Source organism: Cannabis sativa, chromosome 6 (assembly GCF_029168945.1).
Source record: "Cannabis sativa cultivar Pink pepper isolate KNU-18-1 chromosome 6, ASM2916894v1, whole genome shotgun sequence".
Lineage (NCBI taxonomy): Eukaryota > Viridiplantae > Streptophyta > Magnoliopsida > Rosales > Cannabaceae > Cannabis > Cannabis sativa.
The window spans coordinates 67,772,747-67,800,166 of record NC_083606.1 but is presented as its reverse complement, the minus strand read 5'-3'; the positions used below and the strand labels follow the sequence as shown (position 1 = coordinate 67,800,166).

The following is a 27,420-nucleotide window of genomic DNA, read 5'->3' as shown; positions in this document are numbered from 1 at the left end:
GCTCAAAATCACACTTCAAAGTGAAGAAAAACTAAATTTTCTCTCAACAACCATATCCAATTTCAACCAGCCATTAACCTCACTCAATTTTCATTCAAACAAGTTCCAATTCAACCCTAAGAACCTACCTTACCCCCAGTTTATACCCCAGCTCAGAATTCATTGAAAACCTTCACCAAAACCTATACTAAACTCAAGAAAACCAATCAAGAGAAGAGTAGAAAATCATACCTTCACTTAGCTAGCTTCTAGGGCTTAGATTAGCTCAAGAGTGGATGAAATAAAATGAGTTTCACCTGGTTCCAAGCTGCTCCTAGGGCTCTGCAGAAGGAGAAGAAGAAAAGAAGCTTGGTGTTGATTTTTTTGAAAATATTTTCTTGCCTTGGAAGGAAACTCTTTAAATAAGGGTTTTCTTTCCTTTTTTTTTTTTTTTTAAAATAATAGGCAGCTTAAAAAAATGAAAGAAAAGTCAAAAAGAAAAAAAAAGGGTTCCATTGAATTTGCTAATCTACCCCCCTCACATAATTTTTTTTAAAAAAAAACCTTAGGGGCATTTTGGTAATTTTACTAATTCCCCAATCCGACATTCTAATAAAATTCTAACTTAATCCGGGATATCCTCAAAATAATTCTTTCATTTAATGTCGTGACATTACTAACCACATAGCTAAATTTCCACAATTGCCGGGTCCAAAAATAACGTATTTCATTAAATAATTTCTCAACAATTTACCTAAGTAAGATCATAATCCTACTTCATTTCCCAAGTAATTACATATTTAATAAAATATGTCCATTTAAATATTATTTATTTTCTGGGATATTACACACTCAATCTCCAATGGTAATCGATTGGGAGATATGATTGGAAACGGTGTTAAAGTGGACTGGGATGAGGATAAACCAGTATATTGGGGTGGCTTTCTTAGAGTTCTAATTGATATTAACATTCATACCCCACTGGTATCTGGTCGGTTCTTTGATATCTATCTGGGGTCAAACGGTGGATCAAATAAAATATGGAAAGATGGGCATTGTTTGTTATATATGTGGCTGCTTGGGCCACCAGAGGAGGGGTTGTACATTGTCTTCTCCGGTTATTGTGGAGAATTTTGAAGGAACCTCTGTTCCTTTGATTGGTCCTTGGATGTCTACAACTTCTAGGTACCATGATGAGTTTTCTGGTGTGAGTTCGAAGCCTCTCTTGGTCTTGCCCTCTGTTAATACGGCTGGCGGTGTCTCTCGGGGTGGTCTGTCGTCCGTCAAGGTCGTGGGTGGTGCCGAGGTTCGGCTTCAAGGTCGTTTGTCGTCCAGCGTGTTTCGTGGTTCAAGACGGTTGAAGACAGTGACAAGTCGTTTTTTGTCTGGGCATGGCCATGGTTTGCAACAGGTTTGGGTGCCCAAGTTTTTGCCAGCCGAGCGTGATAGGAGGATTTCTGGAATTGGTAATAAGGTTGGTCTATTTTTGAATGATGGGGAAAAGAATTTTGTGTCTTTACCCAGATTTGAGTTGACAAACCCATTGGTCTCTAACGTTATTTGTACTGGGGTTGACTCATGGGTTTGTGGGCCACATCAAGTACTTTTGGATAAAGTGGCAAGTGGGCCTATGGAGAGGTTGATTGATGTGGGTGGGCCTCAGAAGTTGGATTTAAAGGAGGAAGTTGTTGGTTTTAAGAGGGGTAATGGGCCGTGTGTTTTGGTTGGGCTTGTGACTTCTCCCAACCGTGTCGTTAGGCCTGGGGTTGGAAGTAGTCAAGAGTTTATTTATGGAGGTGATTTTGTGAGCCCAATCAAGTCATTTATTGAGGTTCGGTTTGGTGGGTTTCCTGGAGAAGAAGTAACCTTTATGGGGAGAGATGGGCCTTTAGTAAATAAGGGCACTTCTATGGATAATTTATGGGGCCATAAAGCCGAACCTAGGCAAGATGAGGAGATGGCTTTATCAAAGTTTTTTCAAGCCCAAGGAAAGTTGCTCTATGATCTTAAAAATTTTGGGAAGATGGACTTATTTGAAATAAAAAAGCTGGGAGGTGTCACTGGTGTGAAGCCCACCTCGGATACTAATGAGAGAACTACGCTGTTTAAAAAAAGGAAGTTTGAAGGTTCGGCTTCGCTTTGTTCTCGACCTCATAAATTTTCTAGAAGGCTCCCAGAAGTTGTTAGAGATTTTCAGTGGGATACAAAGGAACGGGACTCTGAATCCAAGGTGGCTTATGAAGAACTTTCTGAAGAGCCATGTGATGATATCTCCAGTTCCCCGAGCTGCAACTATGGAATTTCGAGGAACCATCTGTTGGGTCCGTTTATGATTGAGGAATCTGGCTCCAGCTTGTTTGTGCGCTCGCAAATCCCTGTGGAGGAGAATGTCATATCTCCTCCACAGGAGCTATGAGAGGCATTGCTTGGAACTGTAGAGGGTTAGGGCAGACCTCTACAGTTCTTGAACTAAAGTCCCTGATTAGAGCTCGCACCCCTGATTTTGTCTTCCTATTCGAGCTTAAAGTGGATGCTACACCTCTGGTACGTATGCTAAAATCACTCCACTTTTATTTTAATATTATTGTGCCGCCTATTGGTATAGCTGGGGGAATTCTCTTGGCTTGGAAGTTTGGATTTGATTTTGAGTGTATAGATTGCTCTCATAACCATATCACTGGTCTTGTTTATTCGGATCCTCCGTCACACCCTTGGCTCCTCTCGTGTGTGTATGGCCCTCCTTACCAAAATGCTAAGAAGAAGTTTTGGTCTGAGCTGATGGACTATGGGGATAGGTTTGGCGGGCCCTGGTTGATATTGGGAGATACTAATTTTGTTTTAAGTAGCTCAGAACGGGAAGGATCCTCGGGTAGAGACCCCTTTATCCCCTTTATTACCGACCTTGTGGATTCTAGAGGCCTTATTAATATGCCCATTCAAGGTGATAAGATGACTTGGGATAATCACCGTTCTGGTAGGAGCCATGTGAAATCTGCACTCCATAAAGGTTTGATTAATGGAGCTTGGTTGAATCTATTCCCTAAAGTTATTCTTTGCTCCTCCCAGACTTGTAATTCTGATCATAGGCCTCTTTGTCTTCTCTCGAGTGGGGTGGAGCCGAAATTTAAAAGAACCTTCAGATTTGAGGAAGGTTGGACAAGAGATGTAAGGAGTAAACTGGTGGTTACCAATGCGTGGGTGTCGGTTGTTCACCCTTGGGCCCCAGCGCGAGTCTACAAGAAAGTTGGAGCGACTCGTGTTGCTCTTCTCAATTAGAATCGATTGCAATATGGTAAAATGGACTTGACCATAAAGGAACTGGAACAACAACTTGATCAGTTGCAGCGTTTACCGGCGGGAGAGAGGGATTGGAACACGGAACGTGATATTCGGTGCTCCCTGAATGAGACTTTGGCCAGAAAAGCAATTTATTGGAAGCAACGGGCTAGAATTTCTCGGCTGAAAGAAGGTGACAAGTGCTCGAAATTTTTTTTCCTCTCCGCTGCTATTAAAGGAAGAAGAAATGCCATTGAGAGTATTCTGGATCGGAACAATGTCTGGATTACTGATCGAGAATGAATCGGACGGGAATTCATGAATTTCTTCTCTAATATATTCTTGAGGCCTGATGATGGACAGGGATTTGATTGTAGACATTTATTTCAAGAGAGGATATCTCAAGTGGATCAGGACGAGCTCATCCAGCCTCTTTCGTTTGATGAAATTAGGAAAACCCTCTTTGATATGAACAATCATAAGGCGCCGGGACCGGACAGGATGTCAGTGCTTTTTTACAAGCATTACTGGGAGGCTGTTGGAGATGATTTTTGTGAAGCAGTTTCTGATTTCTTTGTGAATGGCAAAATGCACAAGGGCATTAATGCCACGAATATTGTTCTAATTCCAAAAGTCCAGAACCCGAAGAGACCTAATCACTTTAGGCCTATATCACTTTGTAATGTGGTATATAAGGTTATATCCAAAATTGTGGCCAATAGGGTTAAACCTATTTTACCTAGCCTCATTCATCCCACTCAAGCTGCCTTTGTCCCGGGTAGAAATATTCAGGATAACAATGTCATTGTTCAAGAAATCATCCACTCGTTTAATAGGAAACGAGGCAAAGAAGGGTTTTTTGCAATAAAAATTGATCTTGTTAAAGCCTATGATAGATTAAGCTGGAGATTTATTGATCATGTTCTTGTTGGATTTTATGCCCTAAATAATATAATCAGATTTACTTATTAATATAGATTAGAAATAACATTTAATGTTGCATGGTTCACATGATTTATTTCATGATTATATGTACATAATGTATCAATTCATCTGAAACCCTTTTCACATACTTGATCATGTTTATTGTGCCGTCAACACATTGGAAAGTAAACATGACTATGTGAATAAAGTTTCCTAGATTTATCATACATAGGGTTTTACTGATATGATAATCTACAACAGAGTTTACTTGCATTTGGAGAAGTGCTATGTTCTTTCCAGAGCATTGGTTAAAGTAAAGCTCAGGTTGGATGCATGGAGTATGCATCGGAAGGGACCGATATTGAACTTTGACTTAGATTTATTAAACTTACCGTAATATCTATTCAAGTCAATATCGCCTAGTTGATCCTAGATCAAATGATCTTAATCCTGTTATGATTAGGCTCAATCTCAGGAGGCTATTCGTGTTCTTTGATTTGTTAGTTAAGCCTACTTTTAGGTCGGGGTGATACGTACATTTTGGGAACACGGTAGTGCAATTGAGTGGGAGCGCTAGCATAAACATGGAATCTATAGCTTCTATCTGGCGAATAGTAAGCAAAGGATGATCTCCTTCGAGCTTGACCAAACAAACATAAATGGTGGAGTACTCATTTCACATAAGCTGAAATATCATTTATACGGGGTCAAGTGTTTTAAGGATAAAATACATTGTAGGGTGTAACGGTAATCTAATCCCTTTACAGTGTAGATCATTCATATAGAGGATCATTGATCACATTAGGATTATAACAATGGATAACTAATGATGCATCTATATGGTGGAACATATAGAGCATTCTATATACTGAGAGTGCAATTCTAAGTTCTATGCGTGGATTCAACGAAGAATTAATAAGTTAGTGAATTTTAGTGCTAAATTCTTGATCTACTTATTGGAAGCTCGGTTATATAGACGCATGGTCCCCGCACTAGTTGAGATAATATTGCTTGTAAGACTCATATAATTGGTTTTGATTAATCAATTATAATTCTCAAATTAGACTATGTCTATTTGTGAATTTTTCACTAAGTAAGGGCGAAATTGTAAAGAAAGAGTGTATAGGGGCATATTTGTTAATTATGATACTTTGTATGGTTCAATTAATAAATATGATAAATGATAATATTATTTAATAATTATTTATAGTTATTAAATAGTTAGAATTGGCATTTAAATGGTTGAATTAGAAAATTGGCGTTTTTGAGAAAATCAGATGTAGAATTAAGAAAACTGCAAAATCCAAGTAAGGCCCATTACTGTACATGGCCGGCCACTTGGTTTGAATTTTTAAACTGATATTTTCATTATTTTAATGCCAAATAATTCAAACCTAACCCTAGTGGAATGCTATAAATAGATAGTGAAGGCTTCAGGAAAATTACACTAAAATTTTCTATTTTTCCTTCAGAGAAAAACCTGAGCCTTCTCTCTCCCTATCTTTGGCCGAACCCACTCTCTCTCTCTCTTCCTCATTGAGATTTCGAAATTCTTAGTGTATGAGTAGTGCCCACACACAGCAAGTGATACCTCAACCATAGTGAGGAAGATCGTGAAGAAAGACTTTCAGGAAGAAGGAGTTTCAGCATCAAAGATTCAGAGAAAGAGATCCAGGTTCAGATATTGATAATGCTCTGCTACAGAAAGGAATCAAGGGCTAGATATCTGAACGGAAGGAGTCATTTAATTTCGCTGCACCCAATGTAAGGTTTCTTAAACTTTATACGTGTTTATTTCATCGTTTTAGAAAGTTCATATTTAGGGTGTTAATCAACATACTTGTGAGTAGATCTAAGATCCTGGTAAAATAATTTCCAACAGTTCTCTCGAGCTATGGCTTTCCTCAGAAATTCTGCGGCTGGGTGTCTCAGTGTATAACTACCACTTCTCTGAATATTTGTCTTAATGGGGGTCAAGTTGGTAAGATTAATCCTACATGCGGTCTGTGACAAGGGGAGCCGCTTTCTTCCTACCTATTTATATGTGCTGCTGATGTTTTATCTAGGCTTTTGGAAGAGGATCTTGGTTTGGGCACTATTAAGGGCATTCGATTGAGTAGAAGTGGACCGGTTTTATCCCATGTTTTCTTTGCGGATGACCTTATCCTGGTGGGTAGAGCTAATCTGAATGAGGCAAAAGGTCTATGGGATTGTCTTGAAAAGTTCTGCTCTTGGTCTGGACAACAAGTGAATAAGCTTAAAACGTCAATCTTTTTCAGTAAGAATACTCCCAATGGTGTAAGAAGAGGTATTAAGGAGCCCTGGGGGTTAATTCTCCAGAGGGTGTCATCAAATACTTGGGACTTCCCCAGTTCAGATCAAGACAGAAGGATGCTGATTTCAACTTTATCCTGGACAATCTCACATCTAAATTGCAGGGATGGAAGGTAAAGACGTTATCCAAGGTGGGCCGTGCTACACTCATAAAATCTGTGGGTTTGTCTTTGCCTACCTATACTATGCAAACTACCGAACTTTCTAATCGTCTTGTCAACATGATAGATGGTTTGGTGAGGGACTTTTGGTGGGGTTTTGAGAAAGGTAATCGTGGTCTTCATCTCAGAGCGTGGGACAAACTTTGCCTTCCTAAATCTCGGGGTGGCCTGGGATTTCGAAAATCTAAAGAAATGAATCAGGCTTTCCTGGCAAAATGGGGGTGGAAACTCTTAAATGGATGTCAATCTCTTTGTTGTAAGATCTTGGAGGCCAAGTATCTTAAAGGAAATGATTTTCTCAGCTGTAATTATAAGGATTCTGATTCCTAGTTTTGGAAGAACGTTGTGAAAGCCAATGCAACCTTACAGAAAGGAGTTTGCAAGAAGGTTGCCAATGGGAGGGATACGATCATTTGGAGGGATCCCTGGATTCCTCATTTAAAAGGTTTCATTTCGAAACCGATTGGTAATGGCACTCAGGGTCACATCTATGTGGCCGATCTCTTATTAACGTGTGGCAGATGGGATGTTAACAAATTAAGAAGCCTATTTGACCATGATACTGTCTCTGCTATCTTAAAAGATGGCAACCCTTCTGGGCAAGGTGAGGATAGATGGATTTGGACTTTAGAGAGTAATGGGCAATTATCTTGCAAATCGACCTATTTAACTCAAGCTTTGGAAAGAGAGCCTCATTGTGAGGTGGCTCCATCTGTGTGGAATAAACTATGGAATAGCAAAATTTTGGAGCGACATAAGATTTTGTGATGGTGCATCCTGTCCAACGCACTCCCTGTTAGATCTATAATCAGAAGCAGGTTTCAGATTGAGACTATGACTTGCCGGCTATGTGGATTAAGGGAGGAATCTATCGAACACTTGTTTCTTACTTGTGATTTGGCGTCACATGTTTGGAGATCTTTGCCTTGGGGTATCTACCCGGTGTGTGATAACGACATTCGCATGTGGGACTGGGTTAAGTTTATTTGGAGTCTCAAGGACAGGGGTATACAAGCTGAAGAGGTCTTTCTTTATGCTTCAATTGTAGTCGACACCATCTGGAGGACAAGAAACGAGGTGGTTCACAATGACTGTCTGCCTGATGTGAAAAAATGCATTGACTCTGTTTGTTACTCATTTGCAGATATTCATCCCACTATCTTGCCTGATCATGATCAGATTCGGCGGGAGTCTTGGGCTCCTCCGCCTGAGGACTGGATTAAACTTAATTGTGATGTTAGAGTGGGCTTGGAGAGTATGTGTATCGCAGTTGTCGCAAGGAATCACCTGAGTGAGGTGATCCGGGTTCACTCGACTCAGTTAGACTTCTCGGATGCGCTTTGTGGAGAGGCTGCGGCTTGTTGTTTAGCTGTCTCGGTGGCGTTAGAAATGGGATCCAAATTCGTAATAGTGGAAAGTGACTCGAGACTAGTCATCAATGCGCTCAATGGGAAGGAGTCTCATTGGGCTGTTGAGAACTATGTCTCTTTTTGCTCTAAGTCTTCTCCCTCGTTTATTAGTTGTAATTTTATTAATGTTAGTAGATCCTGTAATTTTGTTGCCCACAATGTGGCTAAGTGGGCTTTTACCCACCATTTGAACGACCATATTTCGGTTTCCTCCTTACCGGAGAACTTATTCTGTAATGACCATGAGGTCTAACTATTTCGTTTTATGATAATACGTTTATTTTTCAAAAAAAAACTCCAAATATTATTTAATTAGAAAAAATAAACATGACACAATAAACAAAGAAAAAGTAAAAGACAAACAATTTTTATATATATTATTTACTTTCTAAAAAATTACTAAAAAATAAACATGACACACATAGGGTGATATTATAAACCTATGTGAATATTATTATTTTGTTTATTAAATTAGTACGTTTAATTAATAGAAAATAAAATAAACACATATATACATACAAAATATTTTATATTATTGGTATGTTTATTATAATTGTAAACATAAAAATAGACATAATTAATATTTATATTATACTAAAATAAATATATATTTTTTTTCTATTATTTTCTATTATTTTCTATATGTTGATTATATTCTAATGAGTTAGTGAACGAATTTATATATTGAAAAACAGTTCTTACATAAAAAAAACAAAGATAACTTTATAAACTTCAAACATTATTTAATTAGAAAAAATAAAATATAAATTGTTGATAAGTATATAGGTATATAATTTACCTAATGAACACAAAGTTATTTATGAAAAAAATAAAAATTATTTATAACTCTGTTCAAAAAAATAAAAAATCATATTGATAATCATATATTTTATAATAAACAAAAATGTGATAATATATCAACAAAATAAAAACAAAAAAAATTTGCATACATTTATAACACAAATAATAATACAAAAAATATAAATTAAAAGAAAACACTTGTAAATAAATAAAAAAAAAAACAAAATAACTAAATGTTTAAAATTGAGTATATTGTATTTAGATATAGTATGTATTTGAATAATGGTTTTATATGGGAGAATTATATAGTGATTTAATCTAAATATAAACTTTTAATATTTGTAATAATGGTTAATTTTTAAAATTATATATAAATATAAAATAATTATTAATATAACATCATTCATTAACTATAATAATGAGTGAGAATAAATCCAACAATATTAAAATACTTACTATTTATACATTGTATGATAAATTAAAAATAATTTTTTTCATAATAAATAAAATCTATAATTATATGAAAATAAATAAATTAAATTATTTATATATTGTATGATAAAGTTATATAATGTAGGGTGATTCTATAATGCACACCCTTAAAAGGGATATACTGATGCACCCTTAACTTGTTTCGTCATCCAAAAGAATTTTTTAGTCTAATTTTTTTTTTTCATATTCATGTACGTTATAGCTATTTAAGATATCCTACAAAATTTTGAAAAAATTGGAATAATTTACAATATAGAAAACAATGTTCAAACAGTCTATTTTACACGCGTACAAAATAAAATAGTCACGCGTGCAACACACTGTTTGAACATAGTTTTCAGCGTGTTAAACTTTTTCAAATTTCTTAAAATTTTGCAGGATTTGTTAAATAACTATAACGTACATGACCATGAGAAAAAAATTAACTAAAAAATTATTTCTGATGCTAAAACAGATAGGGGTGCATCAATATATCTATTTTACCGTTAATTGCCTAATTTAATATGCTGAAAAATAGCTAGAGCATCCATCCCATCCATTTTAAGGGCGTCTACTTTATATGATTTTTAAAAAAAAAAATCGGAGAAAAGCTGCCTCAAAGAAACCTGATTTTTCCATATTACTAATCTTCTTCTTCTTCTTCCTAAACCCTACGCCAAGTTTCTCCATTTTCTTCACTATCTTCAGAAGAAAATACAGAGAGAAGCTTATCTGATAATAATGTCGGGCTTAGCATGTAACGCTTGCAACAAAGAATTCAACGACGATTCTGAGCAAAAGTTCCATTACAAGTCTGAATGGCACCGCTACAATCTCAAGCGCAAGGTTCGTATGTTCAAAAAGTTTCCCTTGAACCAAACATACTTACCCTTTTCCTTATTTTCATCAAATTTTGTTAATTTTCTAGGGTTTTAAATTGTACTCTTACAGAATTAGCATTTCTTTCCTGTTAATTGGGTTTTCGATTCCTCAATAATTATTTACATGAAACCATACCCTGTACCTATTTGAACCGATGCTGGTGGTGATTCTCACATCTTAAACATATTAAATTTTTGAACTTAGTTTTTAGTTTAAAGATTCTTTCTTTTGCCCATTTCATAATTTTTGTTTTAGCAGATTATGGATTTTATTATGTAAAGAAAGAGTTTGGCTTTGAACATAGTTTTACATTTTGGTTCTCATCCTTTTCTAGTTCCATTTTCATTCTTGTGTATTGTGATTCTACGTTTCACTTTATAAACAAAATCAGTGTGATTATAATAGATAAATCTATCATTTATCGAATTTAATTGTTATCAAATCACACATTGTAATCTCATGAAATATCTAAGAAATTATCCAAACTTATGATTAGCACGGAAAAACCATATAAAGCAAAATGAAACCCTTACCGTATCGTAATATATTTTCTTAGGATTAGTTATTGAAATATTTATAATCTGTTTGATTAATATTTTATTTAAAAAATCTAAAACTTGAGCTACCATATTGTTTGAAGGCTATCTCTATTCTCTTGTGTTTCTTGGCAATTACCATCAATGAATATAAATTCGTTCATTCTCCAAAATAAATAAAAAAAGAAGTTTCAACTTTGAACTCTAATTACAAACCAATTACGTAATTTGGAATAATTTGTTTATTCTAGGAGTGAGTTTGGAAATTCCCATGTAATTATAATTGAGTTAATTTGCTTTGAGTTTTTTGGTTGCTTTTCAATGTGGTGTTTTTACAATGAACTACATAATGTTGTTTATAACTAGTTATGTTTTTGGCTACTAAACCTGTATCAGATAGCTGGGGTCCCTGGGGTTACAGAAGTATTATTTATGGCTAGACAAGCTGCTCTGGCTCAGGAGAAAAACAAGTTAAGCGAACCCCCAATGCTCTACAGCTGTGGTCTTTGTGGCAAAGGGTATAGAAGTTCCAAGGCTCATGCTGAGCATCTCAAATCACGAAATCACATACTGAAGGCTTCTTCTCAAGGGGTCAATAGTCAAGAGGAGGACATGGCGATCATCAAGCCGTTGCCACGTCGTGTTGTGAATAAGGCTCCTCTGCAAAATGATGCTCCTAATGAAGAAAGTGAAGATGAGAGTGAAGGTGAGTGGGAGGAGGTTGATCCTGAGGAAGAATTGATTGGTGAAGCTGCAAAGTCTTTGACTGGCTTGAATGTTGATGAGCATGGTCCTGATGAAGACATGGACGAAAAGGATGATGATGAAGACTTTGATGAGTTGGATCCGTCTTGTTGCTTTATGTGTGACTTAGAGCATGATAACCTAGAGAGCTGCATAGTTCACATGCACAAACATCATGGATTCTTCATTCCTGATGTTGAGTACTTGAAGGATCCTAAAGGCTTTCTTACTTATCTTGGCCTAATGGTACCATCCTAAAAAAAAAAAATTCTTTCCTTTTATACCGATTATTTCTTTAAGAAATTTCTCTCACTTTGATTCCTTTTTATATTTTCAGGTCAAAAGGGATTTCATGTGTTTGTACTGTAATGATAGATGCCACCGCTTTAGCAGCTTGGAAGCAGTTAGGAAGCATATGATTGCGAAAAGCCATTGCAAAGTACACTATGGTGACGGCGGTGATGATGAGGAACTCGAGCTAGAAGAGTTCTATGATTACAGCAGCAGGTTTTTTTCTCCTCCTTTCTCATAACTCCGAAGTTCTGCTTATGTATCTGTCGAACGTTATGTTTTTGTGATTTGTTAGATTGTATCTAATCGGGATGCTTGTTTTATCTATTTTGATACAGCTATATGGATGAGGATGGTAACCAACTGGTTGTGTCAGGTGAAACCAATGCTGTGGAACTTGCTGGGCCTGAGCTCCTTATAACAAGAAGATCTAGCAATGGAGTTTCAAGCAAAACACTTGGTTCCCGGGATTTCTTGCGTTACTATCGCCAGAAACCACGCCCATCACCAATGCATGATAAGGCCATATCAGCCGCCCTGGCCTCAAGGTTTGCTTTCTTTTTCTTCTACATTGCCTATCTATGGCCGTTCTCCGTTGTGTGAACCGACAACTAAAAGAAGATTTCTTGAATGTTGGCTTTCAGGTACAAGAGCATGGGACTGGCGACTGTGCAATCAAGAGACAATATGGTGAGGATGAAAGTGATGAAGGAAATGAATAGAACAGGAGTTGAGGCCATGCGAAGTAAGATGGGAATGAAGAGTAATGTTATTAGGAATCTTCCTAAGAATTGCACATATTAGTTCATCATTGTACGACAATTAATAATAAATGAAAAATAGACATCATTTTTTGAAAAGAGAAAAGAAAATAAAATAAAATAGGATGGATGTGCACAACAATTAAAATACATGGAAATTGTGTAATTGAATTTGTGTGTAATTGATTTAGAGATTATTACACTGGCAATGTAATTACACAATGAAAATCATTGAGGAGTTCTAATTACTCTTTAATTTTTATGGCTCTTTAAGAATTGTCTGTAATTACTAAATTTTTTTCATTTTAAACATTAACTACTAAAAATATATTGTTTTCCGTATAATTACTAACTATTTTTCCATGCATCAAATTACAAACAAGAATGTTAAGATACTTCAGCCACTCATCAAAGTTAAACATGTTCAAGCAATCGATCAATTGGCAGAGTGTTTAACCAAGCTAATCCCAAGCTCAAGGCTTCATTTTCTTAGAGCCAAACTTCCTGTTGCTTCCAAAGCCGAATATGTTTGAGGGGGACTATTGAGAATACTGTTAGTACAACTAACTACTCTTTAGTTAAAGATTAGTTAGAGTAGTTAAGTATTATGTTAAACTGTTAATTAGTTGTTTAGCTTAAGTAATTGGTTACTTGTAACCACTTGTACTAGTATAAATACTACTCTCAATTTCTCAATTCAATAAGATCAGTCCATTCAATTCGTTCTCTCTCTCGATTAATCTTTACATTGGCCAAGAGGGATCAGTTGGGATTGTCTTCCTAACTATTCTCCATTAATATTTCAGATTAATTGAAGAGATACCTTAGCAGCCCATTCGTACAAAGGATCAAACAATAAGTCCATTTATCTATCTAACTCTAGACCAAAAAGTATATTTTTTAGTTACACATTATTCTCCTCACACTTAACTGTCGACTAAAAATAAATTATACATAAAGTAAGATTCTTAGCAGAATATATGAGGAAGAAAACAAATTGTAACTAATAATTGAAGAATAAGTGAATTTGTATTCATTTGTATCATTTCTTGGGGACTTTACTTTGTGTCCTCTAGAAAAAAAATATGTACATGGTATTGGCATAACATGCCTTAATTACAAAATTGTGGCAATCTATATTGTTAGCAGTTATCTTCTATTTCTGTTTACTCATCATTAGGTGTTTAAGCGAGAAACGAGTTCAATGAAGGCTTCTTCATTGCAGGGAATCGTAAGAGCTCCCATTGGATGATCAAATCCAAACTCTTGTTCAGCTTGACTTAACAAGTCTTGAAATGATGGATGGTTCAAGAATGATATCGGGATTACAAATCTCTTCATTCTCTTCTCCCCAACATAAACTGCCAAGTACCCTTTTGGAACATCTTTTGTACTTGAGAAAGGCTTCTGAATGAGTTGCTTGGCATGAACTAAGCTAGCAAAGCGAAAACCCATTGTTGTAAAATTCTTCAAAGAAAGAAAAAGATCACAGAGAAGAAAGAAAAGTTTGATAGTTTAGGATGTGAGGGCTTTGTGGTGCTAATGAACCTGTTTTGATGAGTATATATAACCAATAATTCTGTAGGACAGATGAGACTCAAGAGTGAAGTGGGGTCTGGTGTGGAGGCATTAGCCATTGGGCAATCACATGGGACTGTCTTCCTTTTCTTTCATATCATAATATTTCTTTATAGTTTTGTTTCTCTTCATTTCCCAACCCCACCACAGAGCACACCAACTCAGATCACAAAATTTGTATGAATATGTCTAAGACTTGTCCCAATTTCAAGGGTCACGCTCATATTCATATTGAAATTAATAATTAAAAAAGTATTGGCTGTAAAATCTTTATCTACTCTATAATTGGATCATATCATTATCAGTCATACAACTTGTACTGCCCCTGGCTATCTTTTAGTGGTTTTCAAGGATAAAAAATACACACAAAATAATATTGATCTAGAAAGTACTTTATCCTGAAAAACAAGAAGATTCCAATCAGTAATGTACTTTTTATAGTTCAATTAGATCCATTTGTTTATCATGTTAATTAAAAAAAAAAAGATAATTAAAGAAATGAAGGCTTTTCTTGATCTAATACTCTACATTTATCATATGAAGAATAGTTCAAAACCAAGTTTTTTTTTTACACTCAATTCATGGCAAAAAACATTGTAGCACACACTTTTTACTTAATGTCTGACTTATATCCATAAACATTGATTAATTTGAAAAATCAGTAGGTCCATAAATCACATGGAGTTATGGATAAGAGCCACTCATATAGTTTTTACAGTTTCATATAGCCACATCTTTCATGGCCTACTTAAGGGATTATATGTTGATTAGAAGCACCAACTGACATACCAACCATGTGATGTTGCTTTGTAATATTAACACAGCAACAAATAAGATTTAGTAAGTATCCCTCCTTTTGGTAGATCTAGAAACTTGATAATTATAGCAATAAATTACTTTTCACAGTATAAATTTGATTAGCAATTATTATTCACAATCCCAAAGTGACTGTATTGTCATGTAAAGAAAGAAATTATTACTAAAGCATCTTAAGAGTGCTAATAATTTAAACACGTTGAGATGAAAAGAAGTGAATTGGACAGAAATTAAAAACAAAATCTTGAAAGAAATGGAAAATTCATTTTTATAATATTATGTAATCATGTTTCATATATAACATCCTCATTCTGGGAGCCATAATTAACTCCTCAAGAAAAAGAGAATAAAAAATCTAACATGAAAAAAATTGTTCTATATTGTGTTGACATTGTTCACTATACAAAAATGTTGCAATGAATGTGCCTAATTTTGTTAAAGTCTCATGAAGCATTCAAATTGGAGATGACATCGACAAACACATGTTGTGTGCAGGGAATTGTTAGGCCTCCCATTGGATGATCATATCCATATTCTTCTTCAGCTTGAGTAAGCAACTCTTGAAACAAAGGTTGGCTCAAGAATGAGACAGGAACAACAAACCGCTTCTTTTCATTCTCACCAACATAAACTGCCAAATGTCCTTTAGGAACATCTACTGCCATTGAGGCTTCTTTGTTTGAATTATTGGAAAAAGATCGTCGAAGCAATTTCTTTGCTGGAACTATGTTTGGCACACGGAAACCCATAGTGATTGATGAATGTAGAGAAAGAACAAGAATAGTTGAGAATGAAGAATGGAGAGAAGAACTCAAAGGAAGTAGAAAAGCTTTGGTTATGCTTGATGTGGTTTAGCTTGCAATGTTATGCTTATTTATATATATTTGAAACCAAGTAGAATAAGGATATCTTGTGTTGGTTTGAATGAGTGGTTGATAGAGTGAGTTAGGCATATGAAGTGGGGTAGTGATATCATCACATCACATGGTATTGTCTTACAACTATTCTTTATTATCAATTTAATGAAGGAGACACCATGTCCATTGCAAGGACTCTGATGTTGCTTTGGACCTAAACATGTTTATTGCTAACAACTATCTTTGAATGACTCTTTAACATCCAACTTAAGCTCATAGGCATTTTGACGTGGTTTATTGAGAAACATTTTCTTAGCATACATAATCACATGTAATGTCTAAACATGAAGATAATGCAAAATAATGATTTTGATTGCACAGTTGCAAACCCAATCACGTTTTTTTTTTAGTTTTTTATCACTAGTCAATATTTAAATAGTTGGTTCATTTTGTCAATTATCACAGCCAAAAAAAAAAAGTATATCACATTAATTATTAAGAACAATTTAAGTTAAAGGTTCAAGGTTCAATTATTAAGAACATATATATATATATATATAATTTTGAAAATGATTAAATAATCTTATAAGTATTTGACTCAAAATATGGTCAAAAAGAAAGAAAGAAAACTTAATAAAAATGTAGACTCATTCTACAATTAAATTTAATATTGAAATTGGCATGACTCTAATACTTCAGTGTAAAGTTCTTCAATACATTTTGTCCTTGATCTACATTTTTATCCAACAACTTATAAATTTGAAACAATAGAATAGGATATGGGCAAGAAAATAAACATCAACCAATAGAATTGAATGAAGAAAAAGTGTTGTAGTATTGATTTTTATCAATCTTAGGGACATTCTTAACTTTTGGTCCCCAAGCAAAAATATTTACATAGCATTGGCAATGTCTTCCTTACAAAATTGTAACAATAATTTTTGTTAGAGACTGTCAATAATCAGTGTGTAATGCCAATCATTAGGCAATCAAGCGAGAATAAGATCGATGAAGGCATCTTCAGTGCAGGGAACTGTAAGAGCTCCCATTGGGTGATCGAATCCGAATTCTTCTTCAGCTTGACTTAGAAAGTCTTGGAATAATGGCTGGTTCAAATATGCCACAGGGATCACAAATCTCTTTATTCTGTTTTCCCCAACATAAACCGCCAAATTTCCTCTTGGAACATCTTTTGAACTTGAAAAAGGTCTCTGAATTAGGTGCTTAGCATGAACTATGCTTGGAAATCTGAATCCCATCTTATGTGCATATATACACACTTTGAAGACGCCCCCTTGATATGATGGGATATATGTAGATGGGGTTTATTGAAAGGAATAGTCCTTTACAAATCAAATGCTATTGCCATCCTACTCATCAATGCTTATTATGTTTTATGTTCATATAGTTGTGTGGTCAAAAGTCTTCATAGTTGCCATCCTAATAATTGCAATTTGCAGCCTTTATCTTCCTTCAATTCCAGGCTAGTCATCATGTTATTTGTAGGATCAGGTAATGAAATCACACTACTAATTGTTGCACTTTTGATATGAAAATGTGTGTCCTTGTGGATATGGGACATGCCTAACACATCTAATGGCAATTTTTATAATCTCATGAGTTGGTTGGTGGGGCTGGGAAAGAAAAGCAAGAAAATTGCAGAGGAACACAATACCATCATACCATGTGATTCCACAAGAACTATATGCCTCTCACTAGACCTACATAGCATGCAATCCATATAGTCTGTCCTGCATATCCTAATCCTATCAAGGGTTTTATAAATACACACACAAGAGTCAAGACTGGGATCAAAATACCATCTCAAGTTCTCAAATTTTCAAATATTAAATATATCTCTGCTTGCAAGTTTTTTCTGAGATATCTCAGCTCACTTTTGCATCTTTCTTTCTTAGTTTAAACACACTCTTATTACAGCAATGGGATTCCGCTTTGCAAGCTTAGTTCAAGCCAAACAACTCATTCAGAGGCCTTTTTCAAGCACAAAAGGTATTCTGAAAGGATTTTTAGCAGTTTATGTTGGTGGTGAAAGCAGATTGAATAGATTTGTGATCCCTGTGGCATACTTGAACCAACCTTCATTCCAAGACTTTCTAAGTCAAGCTGAAGAGAAATTCGGATTCGATCATCCAATGGGAGCTCTTACAATACCCTGCTCTGAAGATGCCTTCATCGATCTTATTTCTTGCTTAAGCTCCTAACCATATGAATTTAGGCATACAGCTAACCAAATTTAATGTTAACAATTTTTTAGGCAGACAAATGCCTATAATTCTTGTAAATATTTTTCCCTTGGGATTTAAAAAATAAATGTTGTCCCCAAGAATGATCCAAATGAATATTAAGAAATTTTCTTACATGAATTTTATGTGATTGGAGATTGGAACCTCTTTTTCTTTAAGATTCTGATCTAGAATCCTTGTGCACCCTTGGTCTTCATTCTATTTTGGCACTTTTAAACCCAAAATATTGCAGCACAAATTAAATTCTTGACATGGAATATGTATAATCAGCAATATACATAGGATAGTCAAACTTAAGTACTAAGAAATTGAGTGCATCTGTCATCGTTTACAAGATCTGTCATTGCTTATTGTAGTTGGGATTAGTAAATCAAGTATTCACAACAACAAGGCCTTGAAAACAGAGTAAAGCTAAGTGTAAATCTCTTTCTTTGTTTCTTTTCTAAACTGAATTTTACAAAATAAATTCTGTTATTTTGTGGTTATGGTTGATTTAGACATTTGTTGACAATGGATAATGATTCTATATCAATCATTGAACAAATAAATGCAATTGCAACTGCAATGCTATTTCTGTATACTTATCATTAGAAGTTTCAAGAGAAAAACGAGTTCAATGAAGGGTTCTTCATTGCAGGGAATTTTGAGAGCTCCCATTGGATGATCAAATCCAAATTCTTTTTCAGCTTCTCTTAGCAAGTCTTCGAATGATGGTTTGTTCAAGAATTATATGTAAACAGATGTTATTCATGAGTAGAGTGACCAATTTGAGGATGATTTCTTTAATTTTGTGTCCTTGAATTAATGGTCATTTTCCCACTCATATTGTAAACAACATACATTTGTTTTAGTCCTTTTCATTTTTGCAAGCTGAGCTGCTATTCATGTCATTGTAGAACCAAAACTGGACTAAAAATAAAGATTCTATATCAAAATATATCAGAAGAAATTAAATTCTACACAAATCAGGGAAGAAAAAAGTGAAGTTGTATCATTTATATCATTCTTGGAGACTTTACTATTGGTCTCCAAGGAAAAATTTGTACATGGTTTTGGCATTTATGCCTTTAAAAATTTGTAGTAATCAGTGGTATTGTTAGCAGTTATTCTACTATTTCTGAATAACTCATTCTCATTGTTAAGCGCTTAAGTGAGAAACAAGTTCGACGAAGGCCTCTTCATTGCAGGGAATCGTAAGAGCTCCCATTGGATGATCGAATCCAAACTCTTGTTCAGCTTGACTTAGCAAGTCTTGGAATGATGGCTGGTTCAAGAATGATACAGGGATTACAAATCTCTTCATTCTCTTCTCCCCAACATAAACTGCCAAGTACCCTTTTGGAACATCTTTTGTACTTGAGAAAGGTTTCTGAATGAGTTGCTTGGCATGAACTAAGCTAGCAAAGCGAAAACCCATTTTTGTAAAGTTCTTCAAAGAAAGAAAAAATCACAGGGAAGAAAGAAAAGTTTGATGGTTTAGAATGTGAGGGCTTGTGGTGCTAAGGAACCTGTTTTGATGAGTATATATAACCAATAATGGAGACTCAAGAGTCAATGGGGTCTGGTGAGGAGGCATTAGCCATTGGGCAATCACATGGTACTGTCTTCCTACTCATCACAATTTCATATTTCCTTGAATATTTCTTGCTCTTCAATTCCCAACCCCATCACACCAACACAGATCACAAATTTGTATAAAAATGTCTAAGGCATGCCCCCATATGAAATCAAAGCAGCCTTTGTTTAAAATCTTTATCTGCTCATCCAATTGATCATATCAGTACCAGCTGTACAGCTTGTACTGCCCTTCCTTTTATTTTCATTCAATGGGAAAATACACAGAAATTAACATTTATCTGAGAAGTACATTTTATCCTGAAAAAGAAAGAAGATTCAAAATCAGTAAACTACTTTTGATAGTTGATTTGAACGATTAAATCAAATCACACTAATTTTGTTCCTTAGTTCAGTAGATCCATTTATTTATCATATTAGAGAGAAAAAGTAAAATAAGAAAACTTATGCTTGTTCTGCTCTTGAATATAATCCTAAATATCATGAATAATAATATATGATATGAAGAATAGTTCAAAACCACAAGTTAAGCTTCAACTTGGACTTTTGTTTCTACACTTGTCAATGGAAATTTTATTTTTCTTTTACATTGAATATCGTAACACACTAATTTTTACTTAATTTCTAAGTGACTGATGTCCATATACTTTGATTAATTTGAAAATCAGTTAGACCATAAATCACATGGATTAATGCATAAGATCAACCGATTGAAGGGGTAATTTTGTTTTGTAATATTAACACAGCAACAGATAAGCTTTAGTAAGTATTCCTCTACAAACTTGATAATTATAACCAATAAATCATTATTCACCGTATAAATTTGATTAGTAATTATTATTCATAATCCGAAAGTGACTAAATTGTCAAGTAAAGTAATATTTTTTTTGCCAAATTACTGCAGAATTTTAGGAGTTCTGAAGATTAAAGCATGTTGAGATGAATAAAAGTGAATTGGGCAAAAATTAATAGCAAAATCTTGAAAGAAATAGAAAATTAATTGTTTATAGTATTCTGTAATCATGTTCCATAACGTCCTCATTAATTCTGGGAGCCATAATTAACTCCTCAAGAAAAAGAGAATAAAAAAATCTAAAATGAAAAAATGTTCTATATTGTATGGACATTGTTCACTTTACAAAAATGTTGCAATGAATGTGCCTAATTTTGTTGAGTTTCATGAAGCATTCAGATTGGAGATGACATCGACAAACACATGTTGTGTGCATGGAATTGTTAGGCCTCCCATTGGATGATCATATCCATATTCTTCTTCAGCTTGAGTAAGCAACTCTTGAAACAAAGGTTGGCTCAAGAATGAGACAGGAACAACAAAACGCTTCTTTTCATTCTCACCAACATAAACTGCGAAATGTCCTTTAGGAACATCTACTGCCATTGAGGCTTCTTTGTTTGAATTATTGGAAAAAGATCGTCGAAGCAATTTCTTTGCTGGAACTATGCTTGGCACACCATCCCAAGTTCTCAAATATTAAATATATCTCTGCTTGCAAGTTTTTTCTTAGATATCTCAGCTCACTTTTGCATCTTTCTTTCTTAGTTTAAACACAACAATGGGATTCCGCTTCGCAAGCTTAGTTCATGCCAAGCAACTCATTCAGAGGCCTTTTTCAAGCTCAAAAGGTATTCCGAAAGGATTTTTAGCAGTATATGTTGGTGGCGAAAGTAGATTGAATAGATTTGTGATCCCTGTGGCAAACTTGAACCAACCTTCATTCCAAGACTTTCTAAGTCAAGCTGAAGAGAAATTCGGATTCGATCATCCAATGGGAGCTCTTACAATACCCTGCTCTGAAGATACCTTCATTGATCTTATTTCTCGCTTAAGCTCCTAATCATATGAATTTAGACACCAATAGATGATAACTACAGCTAACCAAATTTAATGTTAAAATTTTTTAGGCAGACAATGCCTATATTTCTTGTAAATATTTTTTCCTTGGGGTTTAACAAATAAATGTTGTCCCAAAGAATGATAGAAATGAATATTAAGAAATTTTCTTTAATGATATTTATGGGATTGGAATTTTTTTCTTCTTAATATTCTGATACAGAATCCTTGTACACCCTTGGTCTTCATACTTTTTTGGCATTTTTAAAACCAAAGTATTGCAGCACAAATTGAGTGCATCTGTCATTGTTTATGTAATAACAAGAATACAAGATACTGTTTTCAAAACATTAGAACAAAAGTTACTCAATCATTAATTTGATTCAAATATATTACCGATCAAACTACAAACTATTAAACAATCATTAATTTAAATTTGTCTTTATTTGATGAGCTTCTCACTAATTTTAAACAAGCGACCAATCACTGATTTTAAAAAGTTTGATTCAAATATATTACCAATCAAGAACTACTGGACTGGACTGGACTGGATTCCTTCATTCTGTCAATACGACGTCGTTTAGTAGTTGCATGAGGATTGAGGTTGAGGATGATGAAGAACAAGAAAAAAGCAGGGTTAGGGTACGCCTGGGAAGTATCAGCTGGGCTCAACGCTGCCTTAGCTGCCATATCCGCCAAGCTTTTTACCTCTGAGATTATCAGATATGGTTTGGTACTACTCTTCAACCTCACAATGTGGGCATCTTATGTCAACAGCCTTAGATCCCTCTCTTCTCTTCAAACTACATTCACCAATTTCGCTACCAACTTCCTCACATCTGGCCTTGCCGGGTACTTTTTGTTTGAAGAGCCATTGTCAATTCAGTGGTTTTCTGGTGCTTTGCTTATCGTAGTTGGGGTTCTCATCCTTAGTAAATCAAGTATTCACAACAACAAGGCCTTGAAGACAGAGTAAAGCTAAGCTAAGTGTACATCTCTTTCTTTCTTTCTTTTCTAAACTGAATTTTACAAAATAAATTATGTTATTTTGTGGTTATGGTCGATTAAGACTTTTGTGATTATATGCTTTTACAAAATTGTAGTAAACAAGTAATGAATGGTGGTGTTAGCTATTGTTCTGCTATTTCTGTATGCTTATCATTAGAAGTTTTAAGAGAGAAACGAGTTCAATGAAGGGTTCTTCATTGCAGGGTATTGTGAGAGTTCCCATTGGATGAGCTTTTAATACGTCCTTGACTTAATGATCATTTAACCACTAATTCATAATTGTAAACAAGACACATAAATAGGCTTTTTGTTTTACTCATGCAAGCTGAGAATATATGAGGAAAAAATAAATTCTACACATAATTCTGGAAAGAAAAAGTTAAGTTGTATCATTTATATCACTCTTGGAGACTTTACTTTTGGTCTCCAAGGAAAAAATTGTACATGGTATTGGCAATTACGCCTTTAAAAAATTGTAGTAATCATTGGTATTGTTAGCAGTTGTTCTACTATTTCTATCTACTCATTGTTAAATGCTTAAGCGAGAAACAAGTTCGATAAAGGCATCTTCATTGCAGGGAATCGTGAGAGCTCCCATTGGATGATCAAATCCAAACTCTTGTTCAGCTTGATTTAGCAAGTCTTGGAATGATGGCTGGTTCAAGAATGATACAGGGATAACAAATCTCTTCATTCTCTTCTCCCCAACATATACTGCCAAGTACCCTTTTGGAACATCTTTTGTACTTGAAAAAGGCTTTTGAATGAGTTGCTTGGCATGAACTAAGCTAGCAAAGTGAAAACCCATTGTTGTAAAATTCTTCAAAGAAAGAAAAAGATCACAGAGAAGAAAGAAAAGTTTGATAGTTTAGAATGTGAAGGCTTGTGGTGCTAAGAAACCTATTTTGATGAGTATATATAACCAATAATGCTGTAGGACAGATGAGACTGAAGAATCAATGGGGTCTGGTGAGGAGGCATTAGCCATTGGGCAATCACATGGTACTGTCTTCCTACTCATCATAATTTCATTTTTCTTTGAAAATTTCTTGCTCTTCAATTCCCAACCCCACCACACCAACACAGATCACAAAATTTGTATAAAGATGTCTAAGACATGCCCCAATTTGAAGGGTCACACAAATAATTATAATTGAAATGAAAGCAGCTTTTGTTTAAAATCTTTATCTGCTCATCCAATTGATCATATCAGTACCAGCTGTACAACTTGTACAGCCATTGTCTATCTTAATAGTGCCACATAACATTATGTATAGCTTATTCCTTTTATTTTAATTTAATAAGAAAATACACAGAAAATAATATTTATGTGAAAAATACTTTTAGTCCTGAAAACAAGAAGATTCAAATCAGTAATCTACTTTTGATAGTTCATTTGAATGATTAAATCACACTAATTTTGTTTCTTAATTCAGGAGATCCATTTGTTTGTCATATTAGAGAAATAAATAATAATAATAATAATAAAACTTACAAGAGAATGGAATGCTTGTTCTGCTCTTGAATCTAATCCTTATGGTAAATAATATGTCAAAAAGAATAGTTCAAAACCACAATAATTTTCTTTCTACTCTATACATGGAAAAATTGTTTTTCTTTTATATTGAAGATCGTAACACAATAATTTTAAATAATTCCTAATGGCTGATCTCCATCCATATATTTGATTAATTTGAAAATCAGTCACACCATAAATCACATGGATTTATTATGAATAAGAGCCCCTCATAGATTTGAGAATAACATATGGCCTACTCAAAACCCACAACACTTTTGGTCCTTTCCTCCAACTGAAGGTTATATTTTGATTAGAAGCACCAACTGACCTACCTACCAACCATGTGATGTTGTTTTGTAATATTAACACAGCAACAAATAACATCACTCTGTTTGGTAGATCTAGAAAATTGATAATTATAGCAATAAATAACTATTTACAGATGAATTTAATTAGTAATTTCTGTGTATGTAAAGAACATCTGTGGATTAGCTCCATAGTCCGAAAGTGACTGAATTTTCAAGTAAAGAAATATATTATTGCCAAATTACTGCAGCATTTTAAGAGTCCTGAGGATTAAAACATGTTGACATATGAATGTAAGTGAATTGGGCAGAAATTAATAACAAAATCTTGAAAGAAATAGAAAATTCATTTTTATACTATTATGTAATCATGTTTCAATAACATCCTCATTCTTCTGGGAGCTATAATTAACTCCTCAAGAAAAATAGAATAAAAAATCTAACATGAAAAAAATGTTCTATTCTGTGTTGACATTATTCACTTTACAAAAATGTTGCAACGAATTTGCCTAATTTTGTCAAGTCTCATGAAGCATTCAGATTGGAGATGACATCGACAAACACATGTTGTGTGCAGGGAATTGTTAGGCCTCCCATTGGATGATCATATCCATATTCTTCTTCAGCTTGAGTAAGCAACTCTTGAAACAAAGGTTGGCTCAAGAATGAGACAGGAACAACAAACCGCTTCTTTTCATTCTCTCCAACATAAACTGCCAAATGTCCTTTAGGAACATCTACTGCCATTGAGGCTTCTTTGTTTGAATTATTGGAAAAAGATCGTCGAAGCAACTTCTTAGCTGGAACTATGCTTGGCACACGAAAACCCATTGTGATCGATGTATGTAAAGAAAGAACAAGAATAGTTGAGAATGAAGAATGGAGAGAAGATCTCAAAGAAGGTGGAAAAGCTTTGGTTATGCTTGATGGTTTAGCTTGCAATGTTATGCCTATTTATATACATTTGAAACCAAGTAGAAGATGGATGTGTTTGTTGATTTGAATGAGTGGTTGATAGAGCCAGTTAGGCTTATGAAGTGGGGTAGTGATATCATCACATCACATGGTATTGTCTTACAACTCTTCTTTATTATCAATTTAATGAAGGAGACACCATATCCATTGCAAGGACTTTGATGTTGCTTTGGACCTAAACATATTTATTGCTAACAACTCTCTTTGAATGACTCTGTAACACCCAACTTAAGCTCATAGGCATTTTGATGTGGTCTTTTGAGAAATATTATCTTAATATACTTAGTCACATGTAATGTCTAAACGTGAAGATAATGCAAAATAATGATTTTGAATGCACAGCTACAATTCCAATTTTAATAGTCAAGTTTGGGTCATTTTTTTTATCACTTGTTAATATGTAAATAATTGGTTCATTTTTTTTCAATTATCACATAAAATTATTAAGAACAATTTAAGTTTAAAAGTTGAAGGTTCAGTGCCACAAGTATATTGGTGAACCTTTCATGTAGTTAATTTCATGCATACTTATCAACTATAGCTAGTTATATAAGCTATGCTCTCAAAATATAATTGGTTATATAGAATATCTATCCTACATAATATGTGCAGTTACATTGAAAACCTATGGGATATTAGCAAATATTACCTCTGTTTTGGCTAAATTAGAATATACATGTAATATAATTTTAAAAATAATTAAATTATCTTATGAGTATGTAACAAAATCTATTTGACTCAACATGTGGTCAAAAAGAAAGAAAGAAAAAAAAATGTAAACTCATTTTAAAATTAAATTTAATATTTGAAATGGGTAAAGTTATTTAACATTTTTTGTCATCTTTATTGAAAATGTACATGTACACTAATAATTATTTTATTTAAATTTGAAACAATAGAATAGGATATATATGGACAAGGAAATAAACATCAACCATATAATTGATTTGAATGAAGAAAAAGTGTTGTATTGATTTGATTTTTATCAATCTTAGGGACATTTTTAACTTTTGGTCCCCAAGCAAAAATATTTACATAGTATGGGCAATGTCTGCCTTACAAAATTGTAACAATAGTTTTTGTTAGACAGTCAATAATCAGTGTGTAAGCAAAATTATTAGGCATTCAAGCGAGAAATAAGATCTATGAAGGCATCTTCATTGCAGGGAAATGTAAGAGCTCCCATTGGGTGATCGAATCCAAATTCTTCTTCAGCTTGACTTAGAAAGTCTTGGAATGATGGCTGGTTCAAATATGCCACAGGGATCACAAATCTCTTCATTCTGTTTTCTCCAACATAAACTGCCAAATACCCTTTTGGAACATCTTTTGAACTTGAAAATGGTCTTTGAATAGCATGAACTATGCTTGGAAATCTGAATCCCATTCTTGTATATATGTCTCTGTAAGGAAGAAGAAAGAAAAGAGATCCCAAAGGGTTTGCAAGGAAGTAAATTTGAATATTTGAGAGGATGTGAAAAGTTGAGGTGATAATGAACCCGATTTCATGTGTATATATACACATTTGGAAGACCTTTGATATGATGGGGTCTATTGAAAGGAATAGTCCTTTTCAAATCACATGCTATTGCCTTTTCTACTCATCAATGCTTATTATGTATTATGTTATCATAGTTGTGTGGTCAAAAGCCTTCATATCCAGCTTGTTGAAAAGAAAACAGATTGTTACTATTTAAAATGAAAAATTAAATAAGAAAAGAGTACAGATTGTTACTTGCAGGATGTACTTGCAGGATGAAAAATTAATGCTTAGATCTTTCATCTATTTGTGAACACATAAAATGTCCAAGACATGTCTCCTATTGCATGGGGCCACATATATTAATGGCCTTGTCATTACAAACTAGGCTGTCATTGCCCATTTACTGGATAACAAAGAAGATTTTTAATATTGCATCATAAACATACTTGCAGCCTTTATCTTTCTTTAAGTCTACTCTTCATGTTATTTGTCTATAAAAGTGATTGTAGAATCAGATTAAGAAATCACAGTACTGGTTGTTTCAGTTTTGATATGAAAATGGTGTCCTTGGATATGGAACATGCCTAAGACATCTATTGGAAATTTTTATAATCTCATT

General features: G+C 34.2%; 10 protein-coding genes across 11 annotated transcripts; 4 read left to right on the top strand and 6 right to left on the bottom strand.

The window, feature by feature from the left end:
• Positions 1-2,391: 2,391 nt before the first annotated feature.
• On the top strand, positions 2,392-3,255 carry LOC133039363 (uncharacterized). Its single transcript, XM_061118241.1, has one exon. It carries the CDS (start codon positions 2,392-2,394, stop codon positions 3,253-3,255), a length of 864 nt encoding a protein of 287 aa, XP_060974224.1.
• Positions 3,256-3,573: 318 nt separating this feature from the next.
• On the top strand, positions 3,574-7,442 carry LOC115695451 (uncharacterized). The gene is made up of 4 exons (XM_061118240.1): positions 3,574-4,109; positions 6,246-6,477; positions 6,618-6,884; positions 7,005-7,442. Exons 1-4 carry the CDS (start codon positions 3,574-3,576, stop codon positions 7,440-7,442), a joined length of 1,473 nt encoding a protein of 490 aa, XP_060974223.1.
• A 2,429-nt stretch (positions 7,443-9,871) lies between these two features.
• On the top strand, positions 9,872-14,107 carry LOC115725753 (cytoplasmic 60S subunit biogenesis factor REI1 homolog 2). 2 transcript variants are annotated; one of them, XM_061117480.1, is made up of 5 exons: positions 9,872-10,205; positions 11,174-11,763; positions 11,855-12,024; positions 12,147-12,356; positions 12,453-14,107. In XM_061117480.1, the coding sequence occupies exons 1-5, from the start codon at positions 10,097-10,099 to the stop codon at positions 12,610-12,612; spliced, it is 1,239 nt and encodes a 412-aa protein (XP_060973463.1). In that variant the 5' UTR covers positions 9,872-10,096; the 3' UTR covers positions 12,613-14,107. The 2 variants fall into 2 exon arrangements, with proteins under 2 accessions (XP_060973463.1, XP_030511216.2); XM_030655356.2 differs by having other exon boundaries at positions 9,882-10,201; positions 11,170-11,763.
• Positions 13,580-14,024, bottom strand: LOC133038896 (auxin-induced protein 15A-like). Its single transcript, XM_061117481.1, has one exon. It carries the CDS (start codon positions 14,022-14,024, stop codon positions 13,746-13,748), a length of 279 nt encoding a protein of 92 aa, XP_060973464.1. The 3' UTR covers positions 13,580-13,745.
• A 1,100-nt stretch (positions 14,108-15,207) lies between the features above and the next one.
• Positions 15,208-15,958, bottom strand: LOC115724786 (auxin-induced protein X15). Its single transcript, XM_030654136.2, has one exon. It carries the CDS (start codon positions 15,710-15,712, stop codon positions 15,407-15,409), a length of 306 nt encoding a protein of 101 aa, XP_030509996.2. The 5' UTR covers positions 15,713-15,958; the 3' UTR covers positions 15,208-15,406.
• Positions 15,959-19,052: 3,094 nt separating this feature from the next.
• Positions 19,053-19,771, bottom strand: LOC115695450 (auxin-induced protein 15A-like). Its single transcript, XM_030622514.2, has one exon. It carries the CDS (start codon positions 19,499-19,501, stop codon positions 19,223-19,225), a length of 279 nt encoding a protein of 92 aa, XP_030478374.2. The 5' UTR covers positions 19,502-19,771; the 3' UTR covers positions 19,053-19,222.
• Positions 19,772-20,638: 867 nt separating this feature from the next.
• Positions 20,639-21,207, bottom strand: LOC115724789 (auxin-induced protein X15-like). Its single transcript, XM_061118239.1, has 2 exons — positions 21,200-21,207; positions 20,639-21,143 (listed from the first exon to the last, which is right to left on the bottom strand). The coding sequence occupies exons 1-2, from the start codon at positions 21,205-21,207 to the stop codon at positions 20,837-20,839; spliced, it is 315 nt and encodes a 104-aa protein (XP_060974222.1). The 3' UTR covers positions 20,639-20,836.
• A 750-nt stretch (positions 21,208-21,957) lies between these two features.
• Positions 21,958-23,409, top strand: LOC115724783 (uncharacterized). The gene has a single exon (XM_030654134.2). The coding sequence runs from the start codon at positions 22,122-22,124 to the stop codon at positions 22,485-22,487; it is 366 nt and encodes a 121-aa protein (XP_030509994.1). The 5' UTR covers positions 21,958-22,121; the 3' UTR covers positions 22,488-23,409.
• A 1,262-nt stretch (positions 23,410-24,671) lies between these two features.
• Positions 24,672-25,271, bottom strand: LOC115724784 (auxin-induced protein X15-like). The gene has a single exon (XM_030654135.2). It carries the CDS (start codon positions 25,172-25,174, stop codon positions 24,869-24,871), a length of 306 nt encoding a protein of 101 aa, XP_030509995.2. The 5' UTR covers positions 25,175-25,271; the 3' UTR covers positions 24,672-24,868.
• A 999-nt stretch (positions 25,272-26,270) lies between these two features.
• On the bottom strand, positions 26,271-26,816 carry LOC115724788 (auxin-induced protein 15A-like). The gene has a single exon (XM_030654138.2). It carries the CDS (start codon positions 26,703-26,705, stop codon positions 26,436-26,438), a length of 270 nt encoding a protein of 89 aa, XP_030509998.2. The 5' UTR covers positions 26,706-26,816; the 3' UTR covers positions 26,271-26,435.
• Between the last annotated feature and the right edge of the window lie 604 nt (positions 26,817-27,420).

Bases quoted from the DNA above. Each gene is read 5' to 3' on its own strand.
- LOC133038896 (XM_061117481.1), bottom strand. From the start codon at position 14,024: ATGGGTTTTCGCTTTGCTAGCTTAGTTCATGCCAAGCAACTCATTCAG.
- LOC115695450 (XM_030622514.2), bottom strand. From the start codon at position 19,501: ATGGGTTTTCGCTTTGCTAGCTTAGTTCATGCCAAGCAACTCATTCAG.
- LOC115724784 (XM_030654135.2), bottom strand. From the start codon at position 25,174: ATGGGTTTTCGTGTGCCAAGCATAGTTCCAGCTAAGAAGTTGCTTCGA.
- LOC115725753 (XM_061117480.1), top strand. From the start codon at position 10,097: ATGTCGGGCTTAGCATGTAACGCTTGCAACAAAGAATTCAACGACGAT. The intron at 12,025-12,146 runs GTTTTTTTCTCC...ATTTTGATACAG, and splicing joins TTCTATGATTACAGCAGCAG to CTATATGGATGAGGATGGTA. The intron at 12,357-12,452 runs GTTTGCTTTCTT...GTTGGCTTTCAG, and splicing joins TCAGCCGCCCTGGCCTCAAG to GTACAAGAGCATGGGACTGG.
- LOC133039363 (XM_061118241.1), top strand. From the start codon at position 2,392: ATGAGAGGCATTGCTTGGAACTGTAGAGGGTTAGGGCAGACCTCTACA.
- LOC115724788 (XM_030654138.2), bottom strand. From the start codon at position 26,705: ATGGGATTCAGATTTCCAAGCATAGTTCATGCTATTCAAAGACCATTT.
- LOC115724783 (XM_030654134.2), top strand. From the start codon at position 22,122: ATGATGAAGAACAAGAAAAAAGCAGGGTTAGGGTACGCCTGGGAAGTA.
- LOC115724786 (XM_030654136.2), bottom strand. From the start codon at position 15,712: ATGGGTTTCCGTGTGCCAAACATAGTTCCAGCAAAGAAATTGCTTCGA.
- LOC115695451 (XM_061118240.1), top strand. From the start codon at position 3,574: ATGAATTTCTTCTCTAATATATTCTTGAGGCCTGATGATGGACAGGGA. The intron at 4,110-6,245 runs GTTTTTTGCAAT...TGTTTTATCTAG, and splicing joins AGGAAACGAGGCAAAGAAGG to GCTTTTGGAAGAGGATCTTG. The intron at 6,478-6,617 runs GTAAGAAGAGGT...TCTAAATTGCAG, and splicing joins GTAAGAATACTCCCAATGGT to GGATGGAAGGTAAAGACGTT.